The sequence below is a fragment of the Ceratotherium simum genome, chromosome 34 (genome assembly GCF_057802395.1).
Source record: "Ceratotherium simum simum isolate JZ-2026a chromosome 34, ASM5780239v1, whole genome shotgun sequence".
NCBI lineage: Eukaryota > Metazoa > Chordata > Mammalia > Perissodactyla > Rhinocerotidae > Ceratotherium > Ceratotherium simum.
In genome coordinates this window covers 16,262,693-16,289,284 of record NC_141933.1, presented here as the reverse complement: position 1 = coordinate 16,289,284, position 26,592 = coordinate 16,262,693, and the positions used below count along the sequence as shown (strand labels likewise).

The window sequence follows — 26,592 nt, the reverse complement described above, 5'->3', positions numbered from 1 at the left end:
CAAACTTTTTCTGTAGAGGACCAGATAGAACTATTTTAGGCTTTGCAGGCCGTATGTCATTTTTGTTGTATGTTGTTCTTCTTTTTACAACCTTTTAAAAATATAAAAACCATTCTTAGTTCTGTGGCTGTATAAAACAAGTTTGGCCTTTGGGCTGCCAACCCCACTTGAGAATAAATCAGAGACAGTGTTTTCCAGGCAAAGAGAAATAATAAGAAATAAGGGAGAAGATTTATGGAAGTCTTGATGGTAAGGATATCCTAGCAGCTGTTGGTGAATTTCTGTATGGGTCATGACCTTCTAAAGCAAATGTCTTCATGCTCATTTTCCTCATATTGAGTAGCTTTGGTTAACAGTGAACTGGGCTGTGCCAGGGGTAGAGGCCTCATTATCTAAGCCTGAGTCACTCACCTTTCAAGTATCTTTTGGACAGCTAATCCAATTCCCATGTGACTCACCTTTTATTCCTAGGGGGCACCAGACCTAAACTGGTGCAGCTTGGAGCAGTGGTAGATAACAGCTATCACCGAAGGAGTCTGCCCAGGGTGTTGGCTCCTTCTGCTTGTTGACAAGTCTACCTTTTCTGACTCCCTCATTAGTAGAGTGATTGGACCTAAGTGGGTGCTGGTGGCCAAGTCGTTTTCTGCTGTCGCTAGCTGTGGCAGTTGACATCAAGAGAGGGTTTTTGGGCCTGGTTCTTGGGTTTGTTCTGGGTAGCACTGGACTTGGAAACCTGCTTGACTAGCAAGAACATTTGCTGCTTCCTGTTCCGGGCCTAGGAGAGTAATACAAGGTCAAATGAAACAGTGAGGCAGAGTGATTAGTGGAAAAAGCACTGAACCGAAAGACCTTGGTTCTAGTTGTGCCTTTGCCACTAGCTATGTAGCCTCAAGCAAGTCATTTAATCTTTCTGCGCACAGCTTTATTTGTAAAACAAAGGAAAGAATGTCATGATCCACAGCTTGTAAAAGAAGAAAATAGATCTTGAGTGACCAAAAGTTTGGTTATGGTAATTGTTTTTGTAATTGCTTATATTAAAATAATAAAAGTAAAACATGCTCACTACAAAACTAGAAAAACCCAGAAAAGCACACCATCCATTGATAAAGAACTACTGCTAACATTTTGGTGCGTTTCCTTTGAGTTCTTTTTCCTACGCTTGGAAACATATTCTGACTTTATTTTTCTGCTACTAAATTGGAATCTTACTATCATAACTGTTTAGTAGTCTACTTGTAAAACTTAGCCATATAGCCTGTTCATTTTGTTTCAGTGCTATTAAAAAATGGTGATTTTTACTAAATGCTTTGTCCATCTGAATCGCTGTTGAGTGGTTGACGTTGACAGCTATGAGGCAGGCCCTCTGCTCAGGCTAACCTTGAGGATTTGGTGGCAGTGGGAATGGTTTTGTGGAACAAACAATGGGCTTATTTGGAGAGTTCCACACAATAGATTCTCCTCTCTCCTGTGGGAGCCACAGAGTGAGATGAGCTCACAGATAATGGGTCTCTTCCTTCCTAGTGGTTATGAATAAATAATAGTATGACAGACTCACCCTCTAGTGGTTGTTGCTAGTACTGAAATAGGAAGAATGATCTCTGTTAGACTTGTCTCTTTACCTTCAATTGCTTTGTGCTTTGTCTTGTTCCTTTTCTTAGTGACTGGGAATCTCAAATATGATTGTGGTCAGTAGTCTCTATTTTGACAGAACTGGAGGTATTGTCTTTAGAAATTGGAGGCTAGAAATCATGTCTCGAACACATTTATTGAGTAGCAGAGATGATCTTGGGATGAACTGTGAAAATTAATATTCAAGCTTATGCCTCGTTGATACCAAAGCGAAGCCCTCCATATGACGTAGCAAGAAGTCCTGTGCTGTTTTTACTCTATCACCTCCTCTTTTATAATTTCCAAAAGAGGGTAAAGAGAAGCTTAAATATAAAGTGTGTTTAAGGGTCTTATCCCACCAGCTGTTTCCTGTGTGTAAATGCCTCATTTCCTGTCTAGCTATTGTGTGCTGACTCTGTGGCATTGAGTGCGTTGCTTTGGTTAACTCTGCTGTCTGAGGGTTTATTTCAGTCTCTACCCAGAGAAGTTAATAACTGTCAGGTATCATTCAGATGCTCAGCAGTCAAGATTTGGTTCTTTATTTGTGATTCACATCTCTAAATACTCATTACTCTCCTCCAAGCTGGTAAAATTCACAGAAAAAAAGGTAGTTTTAGTCTAATTGCAGATGCCTTATTTAAAATTATTACCTTAACTCATTAAGAAAAGTTGATCAGTGTATCATTTATGCAAAGGAGAGTTAAGATCTAGTGTACTGGGGCTGAGATTACTCGTCCCTTGAAGATGACGGGTAATGGGAGCTCTCCAGGAAGCCAGACTTGACAGCTTGATGTATTCCTCTTTCCTCTTGGTTCTTCCAACACCGCAGGAGCTATGAAGACATGATTGGTGAGGAGGTGCCATCGGACCAGTACTATTGGGCTCCTTTGGCCCAGCACGAACGGGGAAGTTTAGCAAGTTTGGATAGCCTGCGCAAGGGAGGCCCCGCACCCCCGAATTGGAGACAGCCAGAGCTGCCGGAGGTGATAGCCATGCTAGGATTCCGCTTGGATGCCGTCAAGTCCAATGCCGCTGCGTACCTGCAACACTTGTGCTACCGCAATGACAAGGTGAAGACCGACGTTCGGAAGCTAAAAGGCATCCCAGTACTGGTGGGATTGTTAGACCACCCAAAAAAGGAAGTGCACCTTGGAGCCTGTGGAGCTCTCAAGAATATCTCTTTTGGGCGTGACCAGGATAACAAGATTGCCATAAAAAACTGTGATGGTGTTCCTGCCCTTGTGCGATTGCTCCGAAAGGCTCGCGATATGGATCTCACTGAAGTCATTACTGGTGAGTTCTAGGCACAAGGGAAACTGCTAGGTTAGGGTCACTGTTACCCCTAGAGATGTTGAGAGCTAGAAGGATTTCGGTCTTTTTAATTTTGGTTAAAGGTTGTGAACTGGTGGCCTTTGGGTCAAATTCATCTCACAGATTTGTTTGGTCATGCAAGGTTTTCAAAATTTTAAAGAATTGGTTGCTAATGTTTAAAATTCAGAAGATTTGACTTAAAATTCCAGATTCTTGGCTTCTGTTAAAAATGTGCAAGAACTGGTAACAATAGATCTGTTTTGCTACCTGGCAGTAGTTGCCCTAAGCTGACTGGGACCTAAGCTCTCCAGTTTGCAGTAATCCCCAACACATTCTCTTGTCTCTGACCAACTACTGCCATATAGGAAATTGTCTCCCAAGCATTGAAGCTGAGTGTCAATTGTCATTTGTCCACATTCTTTTAATTTCTTTTAAGTATTTGCTTGTCCTGACTCACCTGCCTGACATGTATAGACATTTGAGCGTGTGGTCCCTGCTTTAGAAAAATGATTTTTTGGATTGTGGGTTATGATTAATTAGTGTGTATTGAGCACAATTTTGTGGATCACAACCAGAATTACAAGAGAAAGAAAGAAAGAGGGAAAAAGAAATAGTACAGACCATTGATTCTTGCCCCTAGAGGACATTTACTATGTCTGAAGATGTTTTTGGTTGTCATAACTTGGGACGTGGGGGAGGGAGTGCTACTGGCATCTAATGAGTAAAGGTCAGAGATACTGCTAAACATCTAACAATGGACAGGACAGCTCCCACAACAAGAAATTATCTGGCCCAAAACGTCAGTGGTGCTGAGGTTGGGAAACTCGGGTGTAGATAGCACAGAGAACATTGCGTATAGTAAGTATTGTTTTATAAAACTGTTTCATGATAAGTATATTTGTATTGAACCATAATGTGAAATATATTTCTTATAAAAGTTTGAATATCGTTACAAGGTATTTGCTCATTGGGGAAGACTGGGAAATGATGGAATAGGAGATTCTCTTTGGCATTCTTCAAACGTGTTGTCTTGGGTGTTGGAGAACTATCTGATGAGTTGTCTCTGCCAGGAACCCTGTGGAATCTTTCATCCCATGACTCAATCAAAATGGAGATTGTGGACCATGCACTGCATGCCTTGACAGATGAAGTGATCATTCCGCATTCTGGTTGGGAGCGGGAACCTAATGAAGATTGTAAGCCACGCCATATTGAGTGGGAGTCGGTGCTCACCAACACAGCTGGCTGCCTTAGGTAACATAAGGGCTTTCAGAGTATGAAGATTGAATTTTTGAGGACTAACTTAAATTTCTTTTTAAAAAAAGGTTTAACTTCTTTAGCCTGTCATTTAGCCTCCATTCCTATCTCTATTGCAAACTCTGACTCCAACCTGTCTTTCTACCTTTGTCACTACTCCCTTGTGTACTGCATACACCTGCTATGTCGGTTTACTTGCTGTTCCCCATACGTCCTCCTCACTGCTGTGCCTCTTTGAGTTTGTTCATTTAACTTGGTAAACGTTTGTTCAGTACCTACCACCTGTAAGGCACTTTGTCTGGTCCTGGGCTTGTGTGTCTGTATCCTTGCCCTCAATTATCTGTATTTCACTTCAGACTGTGATAAATGCAACAAGAGTTCAGACTACTAGAAGGATAGGGGGTGGGGTGAGGAAGATCTGTTCTTCCTTCAGTCTGCAATGCCCTTCTCTCCTTATTTATCTTTTTAGGCTAAACTCAAGTGCCTTTATTTCATGAAACTTTTCCTAATTTCTTCTTCTTTTATCCTATAGATGCTGCAATATATTCTTTCTTTCTTTGCAATGTACTCCTATGTGCTCTGCCCCATTCTTCATTTGTACTTCCATATAAGAAGTATCTATTCTATCTTAAATTATCTTTGTTGATATACTTTGTTTACACCTACCCCCCACCCCCGGTCTGGTTATAAATGTCCTGAGAGCAGGGACTATCTTATTCAAGTTTCTGTCAACTTCAGTGCCTTGCTTATAACGTGTATTCACTATTTGTTATACTGAATAGAAAAGGTATTGAGGAGGCTTATAGCTGTCAAGGGTATTAAGGGAGGATTTCTGGATTTGAGTCACCTTGAAGCCTCTCCTTTTCCCCTCAGAAATGTCAGCTCAGAGAGGAGTGAAGCTCGCCGGAAACTTCGGGAATGTGATGGTTTAGTGGATGCCCTCATTTTCATTGTTCAGGCTGAGATTGGGCAGAAAGACTCGGACAGCAAGGTGAGTTAATGGATGAATGAATTCCATTCACAACAACCATGAGGTACCTGTAGTGCAGACCGATCATCTCAGGCTTTCAGATAACATTAGATACCTATACCAGCCCCTCCTCCCTAAAGCAGGTGTTCACCTCAGAAGAAAATATTTTCTTTAGAATTTCCTTCACCTACATAATATATTTTAAAGCTGTTTAGCTGTACTTCCAAGGCTGTACATTTTTCGAAGTAGGAAAACGTCAGAGTGACCTTAAATTTTGTGTCACACACCAAATGGTGGCAGAAACCTTCTATTAGCCTGAGGCTACAAGGATTTTGCAAAGCTTGGGGCACCTAAGAGGCCTTGTGAGAGATGATGGATTGGGCTATGCTTTTGAGGATCAATATTTTAATACCTGAATCATGAAGCCTTTACTTGCTGGGAAATCACTATCGGCATTCTCTTCTCTTGTTGAGCCTTTTGTCTTGTGTTCCCAAGCTTGTGGAGAACTGTGTTTGCCTCCTTCGGAACTTGTCGTATCAAGTTCACCGGGAGATCCCACAGGCAGAACGTTACCAAGAGGCCCCTCCCAGTGTTGCCAACAATACAGGGCCACATGCTGCCAGTTGCTTTGGGGCGAAGAAGGGCAAAGGTGAGTCTTTGTTCCTTGTTCCTTGCTCTTTAACGTAGGACAGGGAGAGGAAGGAACGCTTAGCGTTAGGTGCAGAATACATGCCGAGCAGTACAGGAATCTGCCTAGTCGAGGATGTCTTTTTGCTCTGTTGCTGCTTCCCCTGTGTTGTGTGCTTCATTCGAGGCAGTGATGATGGTGGTGGTGGTGGTGGTAGTGGTATCAATGATTGGGGCAGTGAAGGACAAGAACTCAACTAATCTGGGGCCTTCTCCCCCATTCCTCCTTTGTGTTTCCTGTGTTTTTCTTTTCCTCTCTGCTTTCCTGCTTATTTCCCATGATCTTGTTGACATCTCTCTCCTGCATTTTTCTTCCTTCATTTCTCTCCTCTGCTTTCCACCTTGGGTGACGCACTGGAAGATGAGTGGTTCTCCAGAGGTGAGTGGAATCTTTTAAGGCGCTTATCTACTTCTAATTTGCATGTTCGGGTTTTAGCTTCCCTCGTAGTTCCTTGCCTAACCCTTCCCTGTGGATGCATGTAGGAACATTCAGTTGAGAAAGACCATTGAAACAAGGTTAGCTTTTCTGAGCTAATGGCTCATGGCATGCTATTTCTGGGCAGTCCCAGTTATCAGAACTCAGGACAATAGCAACAACAGTGGTTATCCTTATCTTACCTATTTGCTGCCTGTTTTCTATCCTTGTTTCTGCACAGCTCCATGCTGAGACAAGCTGGGGGCCCTGATTTATTTTTTGTTGTTACCCTTCTTGATGCATCTCTGATCCAAAGATTTTGACTGAAGAATAGAAAATGCACCAGGTGGACCCTTTCTTTTCTTAAACTTTTTTCCCCTCTCTCCTTTTTTTAATTTCCAAAGGGAAAAAACCCACAGAGGATCCAGCAAATGATACAGTGGATTTCCCTAAAAGAACTAGTCCTGCTAGAGGTAAGTTATCTTTTTCTTTTCGGTCTCCAAGGGTCTCGTAAATGTAGACCACAGAGAAGTATTTGGTAGCCTAACAGTAGGCTAAGCAGTATGTTCACTGTTCTCTCTTGTCGGACTTAATGGATTTGAAGCGATGGTGAGAGTATTGGGAAACTCCGTGGTATGATAGCAGTAACTTACAAAGGACTGCTTGTTATGGCAGCTATTCAGATTACTTGAGGATACGATAAGGTCCTGATGGTAGTCTAGACCAGAAACTTAGGTACCCTAAATGGCTACTACAGTTCTTGGGACTTAAACTTTACCTGTTATAAGAAGCCTCTTTATCACAGTTTGAATCTTTATATTCATCAGTAGAGTGAGTCCAAAATTTACAGCTCTCTATGATAGGCCCTTTTACTTAGTAAAAGTGGACAGAATGACTCAGTTAAGTTAGAAATAATTCATTTGAGATGAGGAATCTTAAAACCTGAGTGCTATCAGTGAGCAAATGAATCCCCTGAGTACCCATGCCCTGAGTGCCAAGCAAGGCCAAAGTAAACTGGGAGAAAAGAGGCAAGGAGGAAGCAGAGAGAGGAGTTGCATATGATGAGTTGCTATCTGTTCTGCTCTTACTGTGGATTAATTATTCTTAAGAAGGCATGGAGTCAAGCCTCTGAGTTTGCTGTTGGGCAAATAAGAGAGTTTAGGGAATTTAATCCTGTAGGAGCACAAATCCATCAATCCAGGCTGGACTTCAGCCAGCCAGCACCTGGTTTGTAGGTACTGATTAGCATCCTCTGCTTTCTTGCCCTTTCTTGTGCAGGCTATGAGCTTTTATTTCAGCCAGAGGTGGTTCGGATATACATCTCACTTCTCAAGGAAAGCAAGACTCCTGCCATCCTAGAAGCCTCAGCTGGAGCTATCCAGAACTTGTGTGCTGGGCGCTGGACAGTGAGTACCTTTTAGAAAATGGATTTGGAGGTGAGACAACTTAGCTAACTAGTTTGTGGTCATTTATAATCTGTTCCACCTCTTTCCTTGTGCTACTTCTAGTATGGTCGATACATCCGCTCCGCTCTGCGTCAAGAGAAGGCTCTTTCTGCCATTGCTGACCTCCTGACCAATGAACATGAGCGAGTGGTGAAAGCTGCATCTGGAGCACTGAGAAATCTGGCCGTGGATGCTCGCAACAAAGAATTAATTGGTAAGGAGTTGGACATTAACCTTTACCTCAGCACCTAGTACAGTGCCTTTAATCCAGCAGGTGCTAAACAATTTATTTATTGAAATGACAGAGAAGGAGGATCCTAGCCCTCCATCGTTTGTGAACCGAGGGTTGGAGAGGTTATAGTGTAATGGTTCTTAGAAGGACAAGAAGTGATGACTCTTCAGAACTAGAATGTTAATAGCTATTATTTATTAAGCACTTACATTGTTAGTAGGCCTAGTTAAGCACTTCTGTATGTTCTCATTTAGTCGTCACCACTTTATAAAGGTCCTTTTTTTTTTTTTTTTTTTATAGAATAAGGAAACTGAGGGTTAGGGAAGTTAAGTAATTTGCACAGTTAGTATAGCTCATAAGTGGCAAAGCCCAGCTTTTTGTTTTTTTAAATTCATAATGACTGTATTCTATTAAACTATTATAATGTTAAATATACTGTTTTCATTAGAACATCTGAAAGGACTGTGTATCATATTTGATATACAGTATTCAGATTGTTTCAACATGAATGAAGAAGGAGAGAATAAATAAAAGAATAGGAAGGACAATAAATTCATTGCTATTCCAGGTCCTTTGTTCTTTTGATGTTATAATCCCACAGGAGTAGGAAGTGAATTCACATGGGCAGTGGCTATACTTTATATGATCAATGCAGTTACGCATAGTGTTAGGCTCCTCCTAACCTGACTCAGCTTGTTCTTCCTGCACATGTTCCTTTTCTCTTACCGTTGTAGGTAAACATGCTATTCCCAACTTGGTAAAGAATCTGCCAGGAGGGCAGCAGAGCCCTTCCCAGAATTTCTCTGAAGACACCGTGGTCTCTATTTTGAACACCATCAATGAGGTTATTGCCGAGAACTTGGAGGCTGCCAAAAAGCTTCGAGAGACACAGGGTATTGAGAAGCTGGTGTTGATCAACAAATCAGGGTGAGCTTAACACTTAAAATTATAGCTGGAAGAATTTGAGTATGAGAGGGTCGTTGCTAGCAAGGAGGTTTCTCCTATTTTCTAAGGTTATTTTCCCTTGTTCACATGTAAAGTGTGAAGAGGTATCGCTCCATTTTCTTTGTTAGTGTTGATCCATAAATTGATAACAGACTCTTCCATCAAACATTTTTTTGTGTCACTGTTTGGGACAGAATACGGGTCTTGGTGAATACTTGATCTTGCGCATTTTGGCATTTATATTCTTACGTTACTTTATATTAGAACGTATAGATTCTCAGCTTCTTCCCTAGTCTTACATCCAGATTCCATATGGTATTACTTTCCTCATAAGGAACCGCTCAGAAAAAGAAGGTCGAGCAGCAGCACTTGTATTACAGACAATCTGGGGCTATAAGGAACTGCGGAAGCCACTGGAAAAAGAAGGATGGAAGAAATCAGACTTTCAGGTAGAATATCTCTTGGGACTGAGACTTTTACCTTTTTTTTTTCTTGGTCTATGATTATGCTTCTCTCTTTGGTTTCTTCTGTTTCCCTATCACACTAAATCTGCTTTTGACCCAAGTCTCTGTTCGTAAGGAAATCATTTGGTTTACTCTTCCCCAAAAAAGAATGGTGCCTACAGTTCATTTGCTGCCAAAATAACTCTGGTCTTCCTCTGTCTAATAGCATACTATAAATGCTGGTGGCGATGGAGGTTGATGGCCTTTTTGACTTTTCCCCAACTCTGCCTTAGCCCTTTGAAGGAGTTAGCCGTTTTCTGAGATTTCTGATAGTATGAGTGTTTGGTACCTTTGTAATCTGTTCAGGAACACAAATAGAAGCCATAATATCCTAGTTTGTTTCATTATGTAGGTATTTATTTAACCCTTTTGGTGAGAGTTGTATTTGGGAATAGGGACCTAAAGATCTGTCCCCATGAGGGATAAGATATGGGTGAATTCAGTGCTCTATGACAGTATTGCATTCTGTTTGCCTCCAGGTGAATCTAAACAATGCTTCTAGAAGCCAGGGCAGTCATTCATATGATGATAGCACACTCCCTCTCATTGACCGGAACCAGAAATCAGGTACAGTATCCAGGGGACATACCCCTCTGCTTTTATTCCACATCTACTGTTCTTCTTCTTCTTCTTCTTTTTTTTTTGTGAGGAAGATCGGCCCTGAGCTAACATCTGCCAATCCTCCTCTTTTTGCTGAGGAAGACTGGCCCTGGGCTAACATCCATGCCCATCTTCCTCCACTTTATATGGGACGCTGCCGCAGCATGGTGTGACAGGCGGTGCGTCAATGCGTGCCCGGGATCCGAACCAGTGAACCCTGGGCCGCCGCAGCGGAGCACAGGCATTTCACTGCTTGCGCCACCGGGCCGGCCCCACATCTACTATTCTTCAGTGTGCTTACTATCTAAGAAATAAGATATATATTTATTTCTAAATGAGCTAGTCTTTTGGTTGAGGGGGATAGTACTTCGCCTCAGGATTGTAACACAGCAGCTGCTAGTCCTGAGCATTAGAAAATAAAACAAGGGGCTGGCCGGGTGGCATAGTGGTTAAGTGTGTGCACTCCGCTTCGGCGGCCCAGGGTTCGCAGGTTCGGATCCTGGGCGTGCACTGATGCACCGCTTGTCAAGCCATGCTGTGGTAGCGTCCCGTATAAAGTAGAGGAAGATGGGCATAGATGTTAGCCCAGGGCCAATCTTCCTAGCAAAAAAGAGGAGGATTGGCGATGGATGTTAGCTCAGGGCTGATCTTCCTCACAAAAAAAAGAAAAAAAAATAAAACGAAACAGGCAGTTAGCCAGGTGTGGTTCCCTGTCTTTGCTTGTGGACTTAAAATGACTAGAAAGTGAACCCTAGTCTCTTTATTTTCTCTCTTTGAGATATATATGGCGTTGTATAAATTTAAGGTGTACAACATAGTGATTTGATATATGTATATTACTGCAAAATGGTTGTTTTTTTCCTTTTAAATTTCCACATAATACCAAATAATACATGGATGTTTACTGTTGAAACAACCAGGAAAATAACAATAAAAAATCACTTATTCTCTTACCTAGAGATAACCACTGCTATTTTCAGTTATATCTTTTAAACACTTTTGCCATGTGAGCAAACACATTTTTCCCCAAAAGATGAATTATATATTTTATTTTGTAAAATGTCTTCTTTTTCACTTGTGTGTATTGTAACCCTTGTTATCTTAATGACCGTTGGTTTTTACCTCAGTCAGGGTTCTTGAAATGTGGTCTGAGGGTCCCCATGTCTGTTGACATTGTGCTGATGGTGCAGAAACAGCAGTTGGTGCTTATTGCTGGAGGCTGAGCATAAACCAGGGCAATGACACCAAACCAAACTAGTTGTCATAGTCTTTTTTTTTTTTTTTTTTTTTGCTGAGGAAGATTAGCCCTGAGCTAACATCTGTGCCCATCTTCCTCTGTTTTGTATATGGGATGCCACCACAGCATGGCTTAATGAGCGATGCGTAGGTCTGTACCTGGGATCCGAACCTGCGAACCCTGGGCCACCGAAGTGGAGTGCGTGAACTTAACCACACCACCACCCAGCTGGTCCTTATTCATTGTAGTCTTTATTGCTGTGTACTCACAGTTTAAAAAAGGAGCAAATTTCTTAAGAATGTACTTGATGGAACTGTAAAAATTATTTTACTGTTTCTACCCGTGAGTACACATCTTTTTAATACTCTGTGATGGGGAAATAGGAGGTACTCATCAAGTACTCTGCTGCATGCCAAAGCGTGATGGTTGTCTTGAAGAAAAGCAGTTGTGCTATTGAGTTACTAGTTGGACTAGCCACTTTTTATGGAATACCATTTTTACTTGAAAAAAATGACTGACAGACAAACTGGTTATTCAGACTTGGGTATTTGGCAGACATTTTCTTGAAAATCGGTACAGCAAGCTTGTCACTTTGAGGAAAAATAACTGACAGTACTGAAGTTTCAAGTGAAAATTATAATTTCGTATCTACCACTGTGAGCCTGGTAACATCTCAATACTTAAAGGACTTTTTCAATGAATCAGTGGTGATATTAATGAATGTGATTTTTTTGATATTGTATAGTGAAATGTGTTAACGTTTAGAAGACTTGCATAACTCTATGAACCAGTATTTTCCAAGTGACTAATGCATGATGTTCTAAAATCATGCACAGGGAATTGATCCATTCAAAGTGCAAGACAGATCAATGGATTTTAATTTAACAGCATATGAAGATGTCATTAGTTTGGATTCAGATTCCATATTGCTGCTAACCTTAAAGAAACTCTACGTGTTGAGTATTAGTATACTATCAGAGAATATCCACAATTATCTGAAAAGACTATTAAAATTCTCCTCCCCCTTCTAACTTCTTATCTGTGTGAGGCTGGATTTTCTTCATACGCTTCAACCAAAATAACATCACAACAGATTGAATGCAGAAGCAGATATGAGAATCCAGCTATCTTCTATTAAGCCAAACTTCAAAGATGTACAAAAACGTAAAACAATGCCTTTTTTAAAATTAAAAGCGTTATTTATGTTAACATGGAGTAAGTTTATTTTTAGTGAAATAAATATTTAGAATTTCTCAGTACAGTAGATATTAATACATATAACCCACACCAATGAAAGCTCTTTGCATCCTCATAACTTTTAAGACTGTAAAGGGACCTTGAGACCAAATATTTGAAAACTGCTCTCTTAGAATTTCTTATGTTATGAGTTGTAGGAGAGTCCCACGAGAGCTTTGTCTACTGCCTGGCACATAGTGGGTGTTCAGTAATAATTTGATGGGAGGGAGGGAGGGAGGACAGACTAGAGAGCAATTTTTATGATGAGTATAGATTTTGAAGAGTTGGTTTTTGACCTGGATAACTTTCTGACTCCATATAGATAAGAAACCTGATCGGGAAGAAATTCAGATGAGCAATATGGGATCAAACACAAAATTGTTAGGTAGGTGATTAATTCCTGCCTAAGGATATGGAGTACTGTTTCACTGGGACAAGGACAACTGTCTGGCTCTGCAATTCTTTCTAGCACCCTCACCATTTACCATCCTGGAAGAGCATTGGCTGGACATTTCCGTTTGGAAGGATGTGAGGAAATTTAGGAAAACTTGATCCATTTACTTTTTTCCTCATTCCCATATGCTCAAAGGTTTTAAAAAAAAAAAAAAACTTATTTATTTATTTATTTTTTTCCCCCAAAGCCCCAGTAGATAGTTGTATGTCATAGTTGCACAGCCTTCTAGTTGCTGTATGTGGGACGCGGCCTCAGCATGGCCGGAGAAGCGGTGCGTCGGTGCGCGCCCAGGATCCGAACCTGGGCCCCCAGCAGTGGACCGCGCGCACTTAACCGCTAAGCCACGGGGCTGGCCCAAAAAATAAAAATCTTCATATGCTTTCCCCATTACTACAGAATCAGGTTTGTGTCCCTAAATTGTTGCTTTCAAAGTGTGATCCCAGGCTTCCTCTCTATCTTCTCTCCATGTACTCTGTTTCCACCCGCCTGAAACAGGTGGGCTCACGTAATACCGTCTATTGGAACATCCTTGCCATTTGCTGTCTTTTTTTTTTTTTTTTCCCCTTTTTCTCCCCAAAGCCCCAGTAGATAGTTGTATGTCATAGTTGCACATCCTTCTAGTTGCTGTACGTAGGATGCCACCTCAGCGTGGCTGGACAAGCGGTGCGTTGGTGCGCGCCTGAGATCTGAACCCGTGCCGCCAGTAGCGGAGCGCACGCACTTAACCGCTAAGCCACAGGGCCGGCCCCCAGCCATTTGCTTTCTAAATTCTTTTCATCCCCAAATGCTTAACTGAAGTCTTATCTCATTTGTTAGGTCCTTCCTAACTATTGCAGCACACCTCATTCTCTCCTCTTAATTCCAATAATCTTTATAGACAGATCTCTTCAGTTTAGCTTTATTATTATATGTCATACTCTGTGTATTTCGTATGTAGTGGCTTCCTGATTAGATTCAAGTTCTTTTTCAGTCGGGGACCAACAGACCTTAATGCCTTTCTGGAGCATTTGGCAAAGCTCAGTTCCCAGCAGAGGTGCCTAACTCACACTTAACTGCTTAATATGTATTGTGCACTAATATATATGGTACACTAATATATATAGTATGCTAGAGAGGAATATCATGTTTCTGTGTACTTTTTTCACTAGATAACAACTATTCCACACTGAATGAGAGAGGGGACCACAGCAGAACACTGGATCGATCCGGAGATCTAGGTGAAATGGAGCCATTGAAGGGAACACCCCTGATGGTAAATTTTCTTTATGTGCTGTTATCCTTCTAAGACTAGTTCTGTTTTGAAGCCTGCATGTTTTGTGAAATAGGAGAAAAGTACCTAGTGAAAGACAGCATCCTTTTCTGGTAGGAGTTTTTGGGGAAAAAGTGGGAGTTTTGACTGACGGGATTTCTTGAGCCATTCTGTGGTGGTCAAGATGGGGGAAGGAAGGCTATAAACGTGTTACTTATATGACTAACGCCAACTGATCTATTCTCACATCACTATCTTCCTGTCCCTGCCTTTTCTTGAATGTCTTGCCCTTCACTTACTACTATCTTGTTTTGTTTGAGTTTACAAGTTTTGGGGTTTTCCCTAGATCTGGCACACACTCAAGTGGTTACTATTTACTTACTCTCATACTAACAAATTGCATGTGTTCACAGCAGGACGAGGGGCAGGAATCTCTGGAGGAAGAGTTGGATATGTTGGTTTTGGATGATGAGGGGGACCAAGTGTCTTACCCCCCCATGGTATGTCCTCCAGCCACCCCCAAGATCATCCTCGAGGAAGCAGGCCCCTGTGTGCCAGCAGTTTGCCAATCATGCTGATCTGATCAGGCCCGAGACACTAGTCTCAGCCAATTGGGGCTTGGGGGTGCTGCATCTGTGATTGTTACCTCTTTAAGAGGCTGGGACACACCACTGGTGATCTGATTCTCCATTATGTGCTACTTTCCTCCCTCCAGATTTGCTCAGCTATCTTTTGAATCTCTTTATTCCCAACCCTATTAACATCTCTTTCTCTTTTTTCCCTACAGCAGAAGATTTAGCACCACTATCTCCGCTACATCTGGGCTTATAATATATGTACTTTTATTTTTTGGTGGTGAAATGGACTGATGATTTTTCCCTTTCTTCGCTGGACTATTGTGCCAACTGCCAGGCTGCCTCCTGCCCTTATAGCCCTAAGTGGCTGCCTTCTTTCCATCAACTCCTAACTTTTTCCAGTGAAGCTTAGTTGTCCCTCCTCCCCTCTACAAATCCCCTCCAATTGCTCCTAAGAAGCCTTGACTCAGTTATATGCATATCTTGAGAAACTGCTGCAGATTAGCTCTTTTTTGCCAGCTCTCCCTGGAACTCTTGGCCTTGTGTGGAAGGAGGGGAGACAGTGAGAATCTTCACTGGAAGCTGTGGGAAGAATTGGAAGTTACGTGCTATATATGCAGTGTCCAGCAATGCATAAACCGATGATTCTTAATCAAGATTTTTTTTTTCCTGGTGGGGAAGGGATTTTTTATGTTTTTGGAGAATGGGAAGTGCAAGCTCTTCCCTTATTCCTAATGACTATTTTTGAAGCAAAGAAGGCCGGCAACCTTGGCACATTCCATCTGGCAAGGGTTCTTAAGTAAGTGAAGGTCTCCTAGAACTGAGATTAAGAAACCTTGCTCTCCTCATCTCCAGGGCAGGGACCATCAAGGATCTACAGACTCCATCTCTTCTCCAAGCCTCATGTCAACCCTGGGCTGCTGTCACTGCCCCTTACTGAGGCTGTCCTTAACCCTCCTCTCCCATCCTGTGATAATGTCTGCTGACTTGGCCTGGCCATTTCCAAGAGGCTGTAGAAAGAGGAGACTGTGTCAAGGAAGACTTTTTGGGTGAGAAGGAGCAGAAAGATGTCTTATGGGGAGGAGAAAAACTTACTAAGAGGAGCTAATAGGAATGTACAAGAATCACTTAGTCTGAAACTGGCAGGAAGCTTCAAAGCTGGCTTCCCCCACCCTTATTTCTCCTTTTTCTACCCTTGGAGCCCTATCCTCCCCTGCCTCCTCCCTTGACTGGTTGGCTAACTAAAGGACTTGATGTACATACTCCTGCCCCCTTTACCCTTTAAAAGGTGAGATTGCCCCTGGCTTTGCCTCTTCTTTGTGCCTTTGGCCTGGGGTGCATCTCCTCCTTCCCTTCCATGTGCCTTTCTTTGCCTCTGCAGTCTCATTTTTCATGATTTTGCAAATTATATTTTGTTGCTTTCTTACCCACTATTGGCCCTAAATAAGCAGAAAGAAGAGAAGAGGTGACCTAGAGAACCTCAGATTCTCCACTGGGAATTGGTGTAGCCTCTAATTTCAGCCATCACAAGCTTTTGCTCAACATTATATGGTTGGGATTTTGCAAAAATCCTGTTCTGATGAATCTCAAAATGAGGTTGGTGGGAGGAGGTACGACTCTTACCCCTCAGTTGCCCAGAATTTACCATCATCTCTGAAGGGGTTATAGGGAAGTCGTGTCCCCCCCACCCCGAACCTCCTCCTTTCAGTTTAGTGTATAGTAGCAGGTTGGGCTAGAGGAATCAGCTGCTGTGCTGGTTGATTTTTTTTTTTTTTCCAACCTTTTTCTTTATTGCCTTTTACTCCTCCCCTTAATCTAAAGCTCTATTCAGTGCAACTGGAAATCTTTATCCTTCTCCTCTCTCCCCCTTCCCTTATATATTGAGGCTATGGGGTAGGAGAAAAGTGCACAATCCACCAACCCCCTTCCCGTTCCCCTTCTCCTATGCATTAAAATCCCTTATTTACCCTTTCCCCCCTCCCATTTCTTCCCACTCCTTTTCTGGCAAAAAGGAGCCTTTTCCTGTGACCCTAAGAGCATACTGCACAGGGGAATTGCCCCATCCAGACCTGGCTCCACTCTTGGTTTCTCTTGTCCTCTTCTGCTCTTTTCCTGGTGCTCTTTTTCTCGGTGGGGTGTGGGTAATAGAACAGTCGTGAGCTTTGGGGGACCTTTAACTATTTTGTTTTTTCTTTTTTGTCTATAAAAACACTAAACATTCAATTCCAGAGAACCAAAAATCCCACCTTCCCACCGAACACTACTAAGGGGCATGTCTTCTGCTCCATACCTTTTCTGTTTTTCTTTCTCTCTTGTTAATGCTTTTAAAAACAAATGAGTTTTTTATATAAATAAAGTTTTTAAAGTGTGTATGTGGGGGGTCTGTGTCATTTCTTCACTTCAAGCTATATCTCTTCTCTCCTTTCATCTTGGTTACTTCCTTATGTATCAGTGTCCTTTTTCTCTCCAGAGCACCCAAGAAGAGGGTTATACCAGGATGGATTTATTTTGAGCTCAGTCCCAACTCTTATCAAGCGACATTCCTTTTAATTATATATGGAACGTTTTTCCTTTGAAGATTCTTAAAAATTAAATGTGGCCAAGTAGAGCATGGGAAGTTGATCACTAACTTAGAGATAGGAAACTGAAGTATAAAGAATTAATGACTTCCTTAGTCACTGAAATTCTTGTGCAACATTGGACAAAACTAACACTGAATAAAGCCCATTGCAATACATGGCCCTCTTGAATGTAACATTTATGGGTAGAAGATTAGAATGTACCAACTCCAACTGCCGTCCTAATAAATATGAAAATGTAGAATTAAAAGGCTCATGTATATAAGTACTGAACAGTGGGCCATAATGTTGCTTCTCAGGCTATCTGCAGTCCTTTAATAAGAAGACAAGGGACAGGCCTATAGCTTCCTTTGGTGTCCTACCAAATAATACTTGGGTGGGTAGCAAATACTTGTTGGATTACCAGGGATTGTCTTTACTGCAGAGGCCAAGGATTAAGACCTGTGGAAAGAGACTTATTTTTCTGGGGCCCATATTTCCTGTTATATAATTAAAAGACTCGAGAATTTATGTAAAATGCTTTTTGTATGCCCGTTCTTTAGATTAAAAATATATAGCTGCTTCAGATGATGATGTCATGTCTCAATTTTGTTGAATTAGGTCTTGGGTATGAAAACTCTCTTGGGCTAGTGAGACCAGGAAATCTAAGCATTGTAACTTGATTTGTGCCTGACAATTGTAGTTTTAGACTAGAAGGTTGATGAAGCACAGAGCCAAAAAGCTATTAGTGTTTGCTTTCCAAAGAGGTTTGGTAGCCTCACTTGAGATGGTTTTTTATCAATGGAGATAAACCTGGCTGCTGGTGAATAGCCTTTGTTTCTGTTATGTTCTTTATTATCCACTGGCATTGAGCTATATACAAACCTTACTCTTCTCCAGTCTCTCTGGATTGGTCCATTTGTTTTATCTCATTCAGTAAATATTTACTGAGCATCTTCTATATGCTAGGCATTGTTATGGATGTTAGGTTTAGATTAGAGAAGGAAACAGGTGGCCCTTTCTCATATAGATTGCAATCCATGAGAATCCTGTGTAGCTAAGATCTGTGATCTTTTAAAAACATTTCTCCTCTCTGCCCTTACCTAAAATAAGGCGATCAACAGAATGATCTGTAAAGCCCCTATATCTCTCAAGTTTCTTCACACTGATTTAGTAATGCTTTTGAAGCCTCTTGTTATGTCTTACTTAACACCAACTTTAGGAATCCTTGTGGATTTTGTCAAGACTTGCCCATGTACTTCTGATCCTTTAGAGCCTGGGTTGTTTTTCTGGAAGTGGTTATAGGTTATGCTCAACCACTCTCCTGTCTCGATGAGGCTCTTTTGTGAACATGTTTGTGAAATAGCTAGCTGTAATGAGTCTTGCTGTGACATACTTTTTGACAGCTCAAAGCTATGACCTCACTTAGCTACTTGTTTTTTCGTGCTGAACTAATGCACTTTGTTACAAACTGGAAGCATCTCACCCAGGAAGAACTAGGGACCAGCCTTTCTAGGTAATTATTTCTCATTTTGTCTATCTTTATATCTGAAGTATAGGATAGTAAAGGTTCGTCTTGGTATTTTCATAGATAGAGTTATATACCAACTAGACCTAGCTTTATAGATCTGAGCAAGTACATAAGAATTACCTGGGAAACTTGATAAAAATGCAGATTCCCATGTTCCATTTCGAAAAAATGATTCAGTAGATGGGACTCCGGAATCTGAAATCTTGATAAGTCACCTAGGTTATTCTAATGCCTGTGGTCAGTTCTTGCAACTTGATATACTGATCTAGTGACTTGCTTGAGGTTCCAGCCTCAAACGAATCCAGGATGGCTGGCTCCTACTCCACTGGCAGTAATACTGGTCTCATGGTGGGTGTGGTCATAACCACAGTAAGGGAGAATTCATAGAGGAAACAATGTTTATCTCAAAGGAATGAATTGCTTACTGTAGAATTTGAGGTAGTAGTGATAGGCCAATGTGGGTAGAAGAAACTTCTTATCTTGAAAATCATGTCAAGTAGGTAATGCCCAGGCTGCTGAGAGGTGAAGCTAGCCCCCTGATATGGGGCCTTCTAGGGCATAGAAAATCCCCTGGAGTTGCTGATTTTGACTGAAGTGTCACTTCTGGCTACAAAGGGTACCTCAACTGGGGAGCAAGTGGCCCCATTGGCCAAAGCCAAGGTGGTGTGTTTGGAAACTTAAATCACTCCTAAGAGACAGCCTACCACAAGAAAGCACAAAAAAGTAAGAAAAGACATTGTGGGAGCTAATTTCTTTTTCATATAACCTAATGACATCTTGACTTTCCTGTTGTCTCAGTGTGTCACTTAAAGCATTAGTTCTTCAGCTGATCCACCCAGAATTTAGGGGCAGACGTGGCTGGAGAGAAAGCTGGAGGAAGTGAGGTAGGGAAAGCGCCAATGAGAACAATCATTTTGGTCTGTCTGCATTGTTATATCCTGACTTTCTGTGTTTCTCCTTTTATGTTGTATCACATGACCAGGGTAGCTATCTACGGATGGGTTGAGTCAGGAGCTTCACACTCGTGAGTATAACTGTAGGAGCCATAAGCATTATTGTAAGCACGTGGCAACTAGCTTTTTTGGTTTATTTTTAGCTGAAGAAAAAGTGCTACCCTTCTCTCCATATACATCTCTATCTTTATTGTTGAAAAGGACAGGTTATTCCACTTTTATTGGGGATACAGAAGAGATTACTCTCTTGCTGTCTTTCCCCAGATATTTGTAGTGCTAATGGACAAATAGTCTGAATGCCTGAGGAAAAGAAAAAGAAATAGGGGATATCGGTGGTGACTCTGTGCCAGGCACAAACTCTGCTCTTGTCTTAACCTTAATCCTTTTTTCCTTCACCTTTAAGGCAGGGTTGGCATTGGTCTTTGCAGACTTTGGACTCCGGGCCTTTTTACAACCCACTCTATTGTCAGAATCCAGGGTGGAGGGAGAGTAGTGTGTACAGTTGGAACTAATTCAGGCTTCTGTTTTTGGCATTGTGGTGGATTAGATACTCTGAAAAGTCATTTCAGCAGAAACAAGATGCAGGGTAAAATGTATTTATACAAGAATAGTTGCAAACACATTGCTGAACAAGCACAAAGTAAGGAATCTACAGATATTCAAAATGAAGTGAAAACTGGAATCCTAGGAAGTAAACAACTGCTAAAGCTAGCTTTTACTCAGAGTTTTTGCCAAAGTCAGCAGACTTGAAGCATCTACTTCAGTGACTGCACAAGTTATAGGAAACAGGAAATGAGGAATCTAGCAGGTAACTCCAGGTAAAGCTGGGATACCCTCAGTGTAAAGATAAACAAGAAATACACTCTATAGAAAGGGGCAGCAAAGAACTTATTTGTCTTAATCTTGGTGCTAGATGGAAGGAAAAATATATACAGTATCTTCCCTGAGACTTCATAACCACAAGATGGCCCTCTGTGGGTTTTCAGTCCAAATTTATGCTATTCATGTGGTCCAAAAAATCTTAACTGGGGAATTTAAAGTGGTACTTGGTCATGCCTCCGGATGATTTCCAGAAGTAAATGCAGTCCCTCTAAGGCCTCAAAACAATTCCCACAGATATGCTTCCAAGGCAAATGAGCAGCCCTGCTCAAAAATTATAAGATGCACAAAGAAATAAGGCACCATGATTGAAAAGGGGACAAAAAGACACAGAAGCTGATTCTGAAAATACTTCAGATGTTGGCTTTGTCACACAGACTGTGGTGAAATAACATTTTGGTTAATGAACTGAAACAAGTTTGAAAGTAAGATGACAAAAAACAACCCAGCAGATTTGAAGAAAAAAGACTTTCAATTAGAAATGAAAAATAAAAATTTGAAATAAAAACTTAGATTAGATAGACTTGAGAAATTGAAGGGCTACTAGTGAATTGGAAGATAGTTCTCAAGAAATTATCCAGAATGCTTTCCAAAGAAGAAAGAGAAGGAGAAGGAAGAATGGAAAATAGCAAAGAAGTTGAAATCTGGACAGTAGAGGACAATAGAATGAGAAGATCTAATGTATGTTATCTGGAGCTCTAGGAGGAGATAATAGAAAGGAAGAGGCAATAGCCAAAGAGATAATGGCTGATAAATTTTCAGATTTGGTAAAAGGCACCAAGCCTCAGATTTAGGAATCCCAGTGAGTTCAAGCAAGATAAAAAGCAACGCATCTAGAAATGTCAAGGTGAAGTGCAGAAAAGTTAAGATCTTGAACAACTAGAGAAAATACAAACCACCTATAGAAAATAGCCCTGATGTGTGGCTTCTCACCATCAACAAGGAAAGCTAGCAAACAGTGAAATTCTTACCCTTCATCTTGTTAAGAACAAAAGAATTATCATGGAAATTGACACTTAGTGAAACTTTTTTTAAGAAAGAGGGCTAACTAAAAATGTTTTCAGACAAAAGCAGAGTTTGCTACTCAACAAAGGTTATTCTAGAGGATGCCCTTGAGGCAGAAGGAAAATAATCTCTAATGGCAAGTCAGATGCAAGAAGGAACACTGAACAAGGATACTGGTAAATAATGTTGGTAAAAGTAAGCAAGCATTAACTGTATGTATAAGCAATATGTGATTTGTGGGAGGGAAATATGGACTAGAATTAAAATACTGGCCAACAATAGCATATAAATTGGGATGATTAGAACACTGACTTTCGTGTTCTTATATTCAGGAGGAAAGTAAAGATATTAACTTAGGAGTTTGTGAAACTAAATATACGTATTAGCTAGGATAACCACTAAAAGATAGAACATAAAACTTGCAAACAGAAAGGGAAGAAGGCAAGAGGAGGGTGAGGGTTGTTAGAACTGGTGCTACCTCTGATAGAACAAGCTGAGCTCCCAGGGCACCAGTTACAGGAGGTGGTGAAGAGCCTACCTCTCTATCACAGGACTGGGGCATATTACGTGGCAAGTGAAGTAGATGTGTGCAGGAAAAGCGGAGAATGAAGTGTAAGTAGGGGGCAAAGAGAACAGGTCCAAGACAATTTCCATTAAAGCAAAGTTAAAATTTAAATAATTATTTGCTGGCTGGTATGTGAGTTGGTCAGCCTGACTCATGTCAAGACGGAATCCAAGGATTTCATATCTTGCTGACTAAATTGCCGACTCCTTGAGTACAAAGTCTTATTTGTCTGAGTAGTCTCACCATATCCTAATAGGGCTTGACCCAGAGAAGGGCTGGGCTAAGGCTGGAGGCTGCCCTTTGATATGAAGGAGATGGACCTTTTTTTAGGGACTGCTGGCTTTAGAGTAGAAGAGGTCAAGGACGGGGAGGGGAGCATTGGGCTGTTCAAGCTCATCTCTGGGTCATGGATTGTTTCCTGGGCTCTAAGGGACTTTCTCAAGGATGTTGACTCAAATTTTGAATTGTTGGTGATACATCTCCATGACACACATTTGCAATAGACATTTCTTTCTCTTTTATGATCCGCTTAAAGCACAAGTACTTGCGATGCAAGGCATAGATTTTATATGAGACCAAGATGTGCTATCTAATGTCTTATTCAAGTGCCTGTTGCTTTAATCCGTTATTTCTTCTCTCTTTGTTGGGGTTAGTGCCTAGCTCATAGGTGTTTGAGATGATTCAGGAAGGTACTGTATATAAAAGAACTCAGCGTTAAACTCAGGCTCTGGAACAAGACTGCCCGAGTTCAAGTCCTTAATTCTGCTACTTAGCTGTGAAATCTTGGGTGAATTTCTTAAGCTTCTGATGCCTTTCATCATATGTAGCATGGGAATAATAATACCTACATATAGGGTTATTATGAAGATTAAATGAGGTAATGAATGTATTTGCACTTAGAACAGTGTCTGGCACATAGTAAGAATATTATTGTATCAATCATTGGGTACTTCTCTTTTACATATATGTATATATAATGTATGTTTAGCTATATGATTACTCTGCTCAGTTATTGTATCCAACTATTTCAGGGATGATTTCAAGGGCAACCCAAAATAACAAAAGTGAGTGGCATACATGTCTAGCCCTGGATTAGGAAAAGGTAGCACTAGTCACTCTGCGGGTACTTATGCCTCTTTGGCCAGGCCCTGTTCTAGGTGCTTAAATGTTAGGGCATTTAGGAATGAACTTTGCAGGAATTAATGTTAAGAGCTTAGAGACGACTTTGTGGCAGGTCCAGAAGGACATGTCCCTTAAGGCTGGTAGTGCCTGTGACAGCGCATAGACTTCCCTGAATCAGGTTTGGAAAAGACTTCTCGCGAGATACCAAGGTTTTTCTGTATGTCTGAAACCTTGAGAGAGAAAGTAGTACTCTTCATGCAGAGCCCATGAGAGATAGAAAGGGGTTTAATTGAATGAAAAAAGAATAAAAAGCTACATATATTTACTAAGTACCTTGTGATATGCTAGGCCCCAAACTAGCGATAGAAATGTAGTGAGCACAGACCCTTGTCCTCAAGGAACTAGTGGTAAACTGCTTTACCCTGAGGGCAGAGTTTTAAGCAGTGAAGAGACCAGATCACTAGCTATACAGAATAGTATGGAGGGGGAAAAACAAGATGACCGGTTAGAGGAAGCTGCAAAAATCTAGGCAAGACATGATGGTAGCTTAGACTAGGTCATAGTGTAGAGACAAAAGTTTATCAATTTTAGGTCTATTCAGTAATGATGGTAATAGCTCATATTTACTGCTTACCCTCTGTAAGACATTAAGTACCTTGAATATATTGACATTTAATCTTCACATCAACCCTATAAGGAGGGGAATGACGTGAACATATATAATAAGAGAAAATATTTTGGGGCAAAGCTTTAAAGGCTTCACATGTATTATTCCTGTTTAATATTTACAATAACTCTATAATTATCCCCATCTTACAGATGGAGAAATGAAATCTTAGAGCAGTTAAGTAAACTGCCTTAGGTTACACTCAGTGGCAAAGGTCAGACTTCAACTAGATTTGTTTGATTTTTATTTATTTTTTTATATTATTTTTTTTTTTATATTTTTTTCCATGCTAATCCTCCTCTTTTTGCTGAGGAAGACCGGCTCTGAGCTAACATCTATTGCCAATCCTCCACCTTTTTTTCCCCAAAGCCCCAGGAGATAGTTGTATGTCATAGCTGCACATCCTTCTAGTTGCTGTATGTGGGACGTGGCCTCAGCATGGCTGGAGAAGTGGTGCGTCGGTGCGCGCCTGGGATCTGAACCTGGGCCGCCAGTAGCGGAGCGTGTGCATTTAACCACTAAGCCACAGGGCTGGCCCAGATTTGTTTGATTTTTAATCTTGTGGGGTTTCTTTTTGTAGTTTTTTATTAAATTGAGGTATCATTGACATATAACATTAGTTTCAGGTGTACAACATAATGATTTGGTATTTGTATACGTTGCGAAATCATCACAATAAGTCTAGGTAACGTGTCACCATGCATAGCTGCACAATTTTTTTTTTCTTGTGATGAGAACATTTAAGACCTACTCTTGGGCCGGCTCCGTGGCTTAGCGGTTGAGTGCGTGCGCTCTGATGCTGGTGGCCCGGGTTCGGATCCCGGGCGTGCCCCAAGGCACCGCTTCTCCGTCCAACGCGAGGCCGGGTCCCACGTACAGCAACTAGAAGGATGTGAACCTACGACATACAACTATCTACTGGGGCTTTGGGGGGAAAAACATGAATAAATAAAATCTTTAAAAAAAAAAAAAAAAAAAAGACCTACTCTTGGGGCTGGCCCCAAGGCGTGTGGTTAAATCCAGCGCACTGTGCTTTGGTGGCCCAGGTTTGTGGGTTCGGATCTTGGGCACGGACCTACACCGCTTGTCAAGCCATGCTGTGGTGGTGACTCACATAGAAAATAGAGGAAGATTGGCACAGATGTTAGCTCAGGGCTAATCTTCCTCAAGCCAAAAAAAAAAAGGAAGATTGGCAACAGATGCTAGCACAAAGCAAATCTTCCTCACCAAAAAAAAAAAAAAAGATCAAAGATCTGCTCTCAGCAACTTTCAAATATGCAATACAATATTATTATTTTTTTGTATGTGAGGAAGACTAGCCCTGAGCTAACATCCGTTGCCAATCCTCCTCTTTTTGCTGAGGAAGATCAGCCCTGGGCTAACATCTATGCCCATCTTCCTCTACTTTATACATGTTGCCGCCACAGCACGGCTTGACAAGCGGTCCATTGGTCCGTGCCCAGGGTCCGAACCTGCGAACCTTGGGTCGCTGAAGTGGAGCACGCAAACTTAACCACTGGGCCTGCCCCTGCAATACAGTATTATTAACTATCAACCTATAGGTTGTACTTCAAGCTATGGAACTATCTGAGCTGGCCAAGGAATGTCAGTGTGAGAAGAGCAGAGGGTTTAGATTTGAAGCCTGATGGTACATCAATATTTAAGAAGGGAAACGAGATCCTGAAAAAGAGGACTGAATGGACTAGGGGAGAATGCTGGTGATGTCAGAGAACTGTCTGGCTTAGGAGCACTTTTTTTTCTTTTTAAAGACTCCTGCATGGCTTCCCAGTGCAAAGAGAAGTAACTAGCAGCAGAGTAGGGTTTGCTTTGATCTGTTTCATCTTTGGATGGTATGTTTGTTTTTCTCTGATCTTCCTATCCTATAGTGTTTGTTTCGATCTTGTTCTGGGGTCTGGGGTCTGAAATCCTAGAGGGCATGGGTTCAATCTTTTTTTAATTCTTCTTCCTTCTGGTATAAAACTGAGGTTCAGTATCCTGAAGGAGCACTTTGTCAGTTGGACACGATGGGCAGTAGCTCAGATTCTTCCTACTATCAGGCTTGTGCCTGACTGACCTGTCTCATCTCCCTACTGCTCTCTTGCTTGCCCCTTGATCCCTCTCCATCTTTGCTTTCCTCTTCGTTCCTCTTCCACTGTGTCTCTAGTTGCTGTTGCTCCAGACCTGCACTACTCGGCAGCCTATCAAGAATCACAAATCTCTGGTTTTAGGTCTCCCTGCTCGGAAGTTTGTTCCTCTAAGAGTGGTGAGCATAGCTGATAGGGCAGAGCCATCTTCCACCCGGTGGCTGATAGAAGGAAACCACTGCATGCAAGGTTGCCCCTGTCAGTGAGTCTTCCCTGCAGAGCAGATTCCCAGCTCTCTCAGGGTCGGGGTCCTGGAGGATTTGCAGGACTGACCTGCGAACACACGTGCCTTTTATTCTTTCTATTCACATCCCTTCCCCTGTGGCTCACTGTGATTCCAGCAGACCTATTGCCATAGCACCCCATGCTTTCAGGGGTCAAATGGGACCAGTGCAGGCTGCAGACTTGTCCTTTCAGAGCAGTTCTCCACCTATGAGATAATAC

At 41.6% G+C, this 26,592-nt stretch overlaps 1 protein-coding gene across 17 annotated transcripts in view; it reads left to right on the top strand.

Annotated features, from left to right (window-relative positions):
- CTNND1 (catenin delta 1) overlaps positions 1 to 17,094 on the top strand; it is a 47,097-nt gene extending 30,003 nt beyond the window's left edge. For 10 of the 17 annotated variants that reach the window (XM_014792851.2, XM_014792850.2, XM_087422889.1 and 7 more), the window contains 15 exons: positions 2,438 to 2,901; positions 3,990 to 4,173; positions 5,050 to 5,167; positions 5,642 to 5,795; positions 6,195 to 6,212; positions 6,653 to 6,721; positions 7,527 to 7,654; positions 7,757 to 7,907; positions 8,660 to 8,852; positions 9,205 to 9,319; positions 9,853 to 9,940; positions 12,769 to 12,831; positions 14,049 to 14,152; positions 14,563 to 14,649; positions 14,937 to 17,094. In XM_014792851.2, coding sequence (XP_014648337.1) covers positions 2,438 to 2,901; positions 3,990 to 4,173; positions 5,050 to 5,167; positions 5,642 to 5,795; positions 6,195 to 6,212; positions 6,653 to 6,721; positions 7,527 to 7,654; positions 7,757 to 7,907; positions 8,660 to 8,852; positions 9,205 to 9,319; positions 9,853 to 9,940; positions 12,769 to 12,831; positions 14,049 to 14,152; positions 14,563 to 14,649; positions 14,937 to 14,948 — 1,948 coding nt within the window. In that variant the 3' untranslated portion in view covers positions 14,949 to 17,094. The remainder of the gene's footprint in view (positions 1 to 2,437; positions 2,902 to 3,989; positions 4,174 to 5,049; positions 5,168 to 5,641; positions 5,796 to 6,194; positions 6,213 to 6,652; positions 6,722 to 7,526; positions 7,655 to 7,756; positions 7,908 to 8,659; positions 8,853 to 9,204; positions 9,320 to 9,852; positions 9,941 to 12,768; positions 12,832 to 14,048; positions 14,153 to 14,562; positions 14,650 to 14,936) is intronic. The other 7 variants (XM_014792853.2, XM_014792852.2, XM_087422892.1 and 4 more) reach the window with 7 other exon arrangements.
- The last annotated feature ends 9,498 nt before the right edge of the window (positions 17,095 to 26,592 follow it).